This window comes from Mastomys coucha, unplaced genomic scaffold, assembly GCF_008632895.1.
Source record: "Mastomys coucha isolate ucsf_1 unplaced genomic scaffold, UCSF_Mcou_1 pScaffold21, whole genome shotgun sequence".
Classification (NCBI taxonomy): domain Eukaryota; kingdom Metazoa; phylum Chordata; class Mammalia; order Rodentia; family Muridae; genus Mastomys; species Mastomys coucha.
In genome coordinates, this window is record NW_022196904.1 from 110,456,932 (window position 1) to 110,461,731 (window position 4,800).

A 4,800-nucleotide genomic window follows, 5' to 3' on the forward strand; every position below is an offset into this window, starting at 1 on the left:
GGGAACATTAGAGGAGGGGAAAATAAGAATATAAGAACTGGAGGATAAGAAGGAGAATTGTGAGGTGATGCTTTCTGAACATGTCAGGATCATTGCCTTCATGAACTCACAGTAACAGTGGCTACCTGCACAACATCCACAAAAAGTCAAGACAGTCAACCTCCCAGCATAGACTAATAGGGAGCTCATGAGGCCCCATTCCTGGATGGGGAGCTATTGGCAGTTGGTGGCTGCTAGGGGAGTCCTTTTTCTTCAGAGATGTGGTGACTAGTAAGTTGCTCATGCTACAGTGGATGGACCCACACCCAATAAACTATGGGAATTAACAATTGAACTTAGTGGGTTATTTTTTGAAGAAGAGGAAGAGGAGGAAGAGAAAAAGAAGGAAGGGGAAGACAAAGAGGAGAAGGAGGAAGAGGAGGAAGTGAAGAGGAGGAAGAAGAGGAGAGGGAGGGGAAAGGAGGAGAAAAGGAGGGGAGAAGAAGAAATGAAATTGGGTTCTGGGAGTTGCTGAGATTGGAAGTGATATGAAATTTATTTTTTAAAAATAACCCAAAGAAATGTGAGGAAATGGTAATAATATGGTAGGCTTTAACAGTTATCAAATTACTTATCACGTATTAACATGTATTAGAAACTAGTCCCTACAGTATAGAGTTTGGTTTAAGTTTTCTAGGGATGGGCTTGGTTTGGAAACAGAACATATTTCCCAGATTGAGCAAGAATACACAGACCTTGTCCTGAAAGCCATCGTCAGCCTATTGGTAGCTGAGGGTGGTGGTGGGGTCATCCAGCCATTTTTGTGAGGGTCTTCACTTTGGGAACACTGGTCCAAGTTTTTAGAGGATGGAATTCCCGCCTGGGACATAGGGTTCTAACCAGCTCGGGTTGGTCACTGGGAGCTGTTCTGCGGACAACCTCTTGGCAATCATTAGATGTAGAAATGCTCTGTCCTTTATTTCCTTGCTCTGTCCTTTATTTCCTCCTACGTTGTCACTGTGAAGAAACCAGTTACACACTGGCCCTTAGAGAGCGTCTGGTACCCTGGACAGCTCCCCGGGGAGCAGGCCACCGCTAGGGGGCGGCCGCAAAAGATGAATAAGTCTGAGGCTCTGGGGCTAGCTTGATTTCCAGGCCGAGTAGGGGGGGATGAGGGGGGAGATGAGGGGTGGTGGTGGTGATGAGGTGGTGTGAGAATTGGATGGAGGTTTGTGCTCCATGGGTGCGAGACAGAGAGAGCCGACTGGGTGTGAGTCAGCGCGCGGGTGCTAGGGGACTCGGTAACTAGTCACGGAATCTCACTCTCGCTTCGTTCCTCCACCCATCCATTTTGCCTGTGCGCCCGGGTCCCAGGCGTGTGCGCACACTGCACGATGCCAGATTCCAGGCTATGTGTATTGGTTCAGCGAGATGGCTGGGGATGGGGTGTGTCCTTGTTGTGTTCCTATCCTCGGGTTAGGGGTATTCTTCTCTCCACCCTCTGTGGAGTGTTAAGGAGTGTCCGGATTAGAGTGAGCTGGCTCCTGTGCTAGTGTGTGCGTGGTGCATGTGTGGGTAAGTGTAGTGGAACCGAGTATCAGGGGTGGGTGTTTGCATCAGCACCCGAGTCTATGTCTAGGGTGGGTGTTGGCGTAATCTCGACTCAGGTGTCCAGAGGCCGGAGTGATGGGGCTGCTCAGTCTCCTGCAGGAGTATACGATATACCAGCCCACCCTCCCCTCACCTCCCCAAGCTGGCCAAGGCTCCGTAGGGAGCAGTCAGCATGGGGAGGACCAGGGGCGGTGTTGTACCTGAGAGGAATAAGAGAGTCAGGGTGCAAGGGGCGGGCCAGGTCCCCGGGCGCGGCGCGGGCTCGGGGGACCCGCGCAGCTGACGTCAGGCGACTCCTTAAATAGAGCCGGTAGCGCGCTCTACTCGGCATTTCCCGAGGAGCCAGAACGCGGCCGGCGCCAGCGCCACCGTCCGGTCCGCGCATCCTCCCGCCGGCACTGCCGCGCGGCCAGAGAGCGTCCCCTGAAAGGCGCTCGGAGCATCCGGAATGGGGCTTCGGGCGCTGCGCGCGCTCCGAACCCGACGCGGGTGAGAGCGAAGAGTGCCGGGAGCCGCCCCGTTGTCCGGAGCCCCCATCGCTTAGTACCGGGAGATGCTGGCAATGCAGCCACCTGGTCCCCGAGGAGCCACCGTACCCGGGACCCCCGGGCACGGTGCTCGCCCAGGCCAGCTGCCCCCAGAGGAGATGATATCCCCTACGCCTAGCCCGCACGGCGGGGAGAGCGCCACGCGAGCCCTCTAGGCAATAGCAGAGCCACGCAGCAGCTCCGCCGCAGGTGCCACCTCGGAAACCATGACCCCCGGCGCGGGCCCATGGAGCTATGGCCTATAGGGTCCTGGGCCGCGCGGGGCCACCTCAGCCGCGGAGAGCGCGCAGGCTGCTCTTCGCCTTCACACTGTCCTTGTCCTGCACTTACCTGTGTTACAGCTTCCTGTGCTGCTGCGACGGTCTGGGCCAGAGCCGCCTGCTCGGCGCGCCGCGCTGCCTCCGCGGCCCCAGCGCAAGCGGCCAGAAACTTCTGGCGAAGTCCCGCCCGTGTGATCCCCCGGGGCCGACGCCCAGTGAGCCCAGCGCTCCCAGCGCGCCCGCCGCTGCCGCGCCAGCACCGCGCATCTCCGGATCCAACCACTCTGGCTCCCCGAAGCCAGGCACCAAACGGCTGCCCCAAGCTCTCATTGTGGGCGTCAAGAAAGGGGGAACCCGGGCGGTGCTGGAGTTTATCCGCGTGCACCCGGACGTGCGGGCCTTGGGCACCGAGCCCCACTTCTTCGACAGGAACTACGGACGAGGGCTGGACTGGTACAGGTAAGGGGGTCATGACAGCTCTCCTCTGAGCTTTGGGTTCACGCCATCCTTGGAGCTATTCCTTTCCTTTCTTAAGCCAGCAAATGGGACATGGGTTGATTACTCTAGAGGGTCACCCAGAACTTCCCAGAGACTGGCTCTTCGTGAGGTTCTTTGAAGCGCAAAGGGAAAGAGCATTCTCTTTAGTCCCCAGGGTCCATGGAAGGTAGGGGACATTTCCAGTCAAAACTAGGTGCTGGCTGGAGGGCTGCCTTCTGTGTCCAGTTTTTTAAGGCGGATGGGGCTGATTGCCTAAGGCAAAAAAAAAATGCTGTCTGACCACAGCTCTGCTTCTATCCCCAAGCTGATCTTCCCTGGCCTGTGGCACCTGGCGTTGAGAAAGGGAAATCCTCACAAAGGCCCTCTGTGGTGATTTCCGCCTGGGTAGGTTCCCATACTTGGGGTAAAATGAGAGTGTGTCCTGCGTTCTTGCAATGAGGAGAATGCCAATCTCTGCTGCAGATATTCGCTATATTCTGGGGCTCACTCCCCTAGCAGTTCTAGTCCCCAGTTGGTGAGCTTGGAGTGTAGGGAGGAACCTTCAATGATTCCGGTCCGGTCTCTGACACATTGAGCAAGTTCCTCAAACTCTTCTAGCATCTCTTTCACCATCAATCACAAGGGGCTGGAGAATAGTTCTTGCCCTGTTTGCCTGTTCAGTCTTTTTCAAAGTGTTTGAAAGGTGTAAAAATGACCCTTGGGTGTGCTTTTAAAACAGTAGCCAACAGAGGGATTTGGAAGATAAGTAGGCACTTCAGGTGAAGGCTAGGTAGGATCCTAGGCGTAGTCAGGCATACCTAGAATGCCCACTCTTCCCTTGGCCTTCTGCCAGCTAGAGTCCCTCCCTCCCCGAGAGGGTGGTGTCTGGACCTACAATGAGGTTCCACTGGGGTGGTAGCCTTCACTCTCCAGCGCCTCTGGTGTCCATTGGCCTTCACACCTTCTGTGGTGCAGAATTGCAGGATAGGTCCACAGAGGGACTGAATCAGGGCACCTCTGGGGCTAGAGTATAGTGTGTGAGCCTCAGAGATGTCACGGAATCTACCTGAAGACATTCTAGACAATTCTGAACAGTAATGCGACTCTGGAGGGATGCCATGGTAGCTTCTTCCACAGTTGCAGAGGCTATTTCTTTTATTTTTCGTATGAAAGGAGACCCTTTACTCACTAGAGTCATAAGCATACTGGATAAAGGATAATTTCATTGGAAAGATGATCCTGATGGAGTCATAACAGAGAGTTCTGGATTTCCAAAAAAAGAAAAGGGGGGGGGATCCACAAGAATGCCTTGTCACCTTTTTCAGCTAGCCCTGGCCAGCAGCAGCTATGACTGTTAGGAACAAGGGGTGGGACTTGTGCTATCCCCAAGAGGCAGACACATAGTTTGTAGTGGAGCCAAGCAAGGAACTCCTGGCACACAGTCAGGTGTGGCTTCATGCCAATGCTGATGGCCCACCATACTTTCTGGACCGTGACCTATAGGTGTTCCATCTAGTTATGTGCAAAGACTCTTTGAACCAGACCCCAGGGTATAGGCTGCAAAAGCATTGAACACCAGTGTCCCTGCTCGTGGTCATCCTCAGCCACGCTCACTGCATGCCAGGGTTTCCTCGATGGAAGTATGAAGATCGTTATGAAACCTTTTCCCACGGTGAAGTGCTTTTTAAGTGCAAAATAGCAAAATTCTGAGCATCTAGCCTTTTAGGTGATGCTCCCTCCCATAAACTCCTCTATATTGAACCCAGGCTCTTCTTCCCCAGTTCTCCCTCCTCCACCAAACAGCATACCTCAGGCTTCCTTTCTGGAGCCTGTGTCATTCAGGGATGACTGCTTTTTATTTTTAACCTTGGCATGTGTGATTTTAAGCCAGCTTAGCTGTGAACCTTGGAGATGGGAGCCATGCC

The 4,800-nt window shown here is 54.3% G+C and overlaps 1 protein-coding gene across 2 annotated transcripts in view; it reads left to right on the plus strand.

Moving 5' to 3' along the window:
- The first annotated feature begins 1,482 nt into the window (after positions 1-1,482).
- The window catches only part of Hs3st2 (heparan sulfate-glucosamine 3-sulfotransferase 2), a 106,101-nt gene continuing 102,783 nt past the window's right edge, over positions 1,483-4,800 (plus strand). Inside the window, exons 1-2 of one of the 2 annotated variants that reach the window (XM_031388159.1) lie at positions 1,483-1,554; positions 2,480-2,857. In XM_031388159.1, coding sequence (XP_031244019.1) covers positions 1,547-1,554; positions 2,480-2,857 — 386 coding nt within the window. In that variant the 5' untranslated portion in view covers positions 1,483-1,546. Of the gene's footprint in view, positions 1,555-1,931; positions 2,858-4,800 lie in introns of those variants that run through there. The other variant, XM_031388158.1, reaches the window with a different exon arrangement.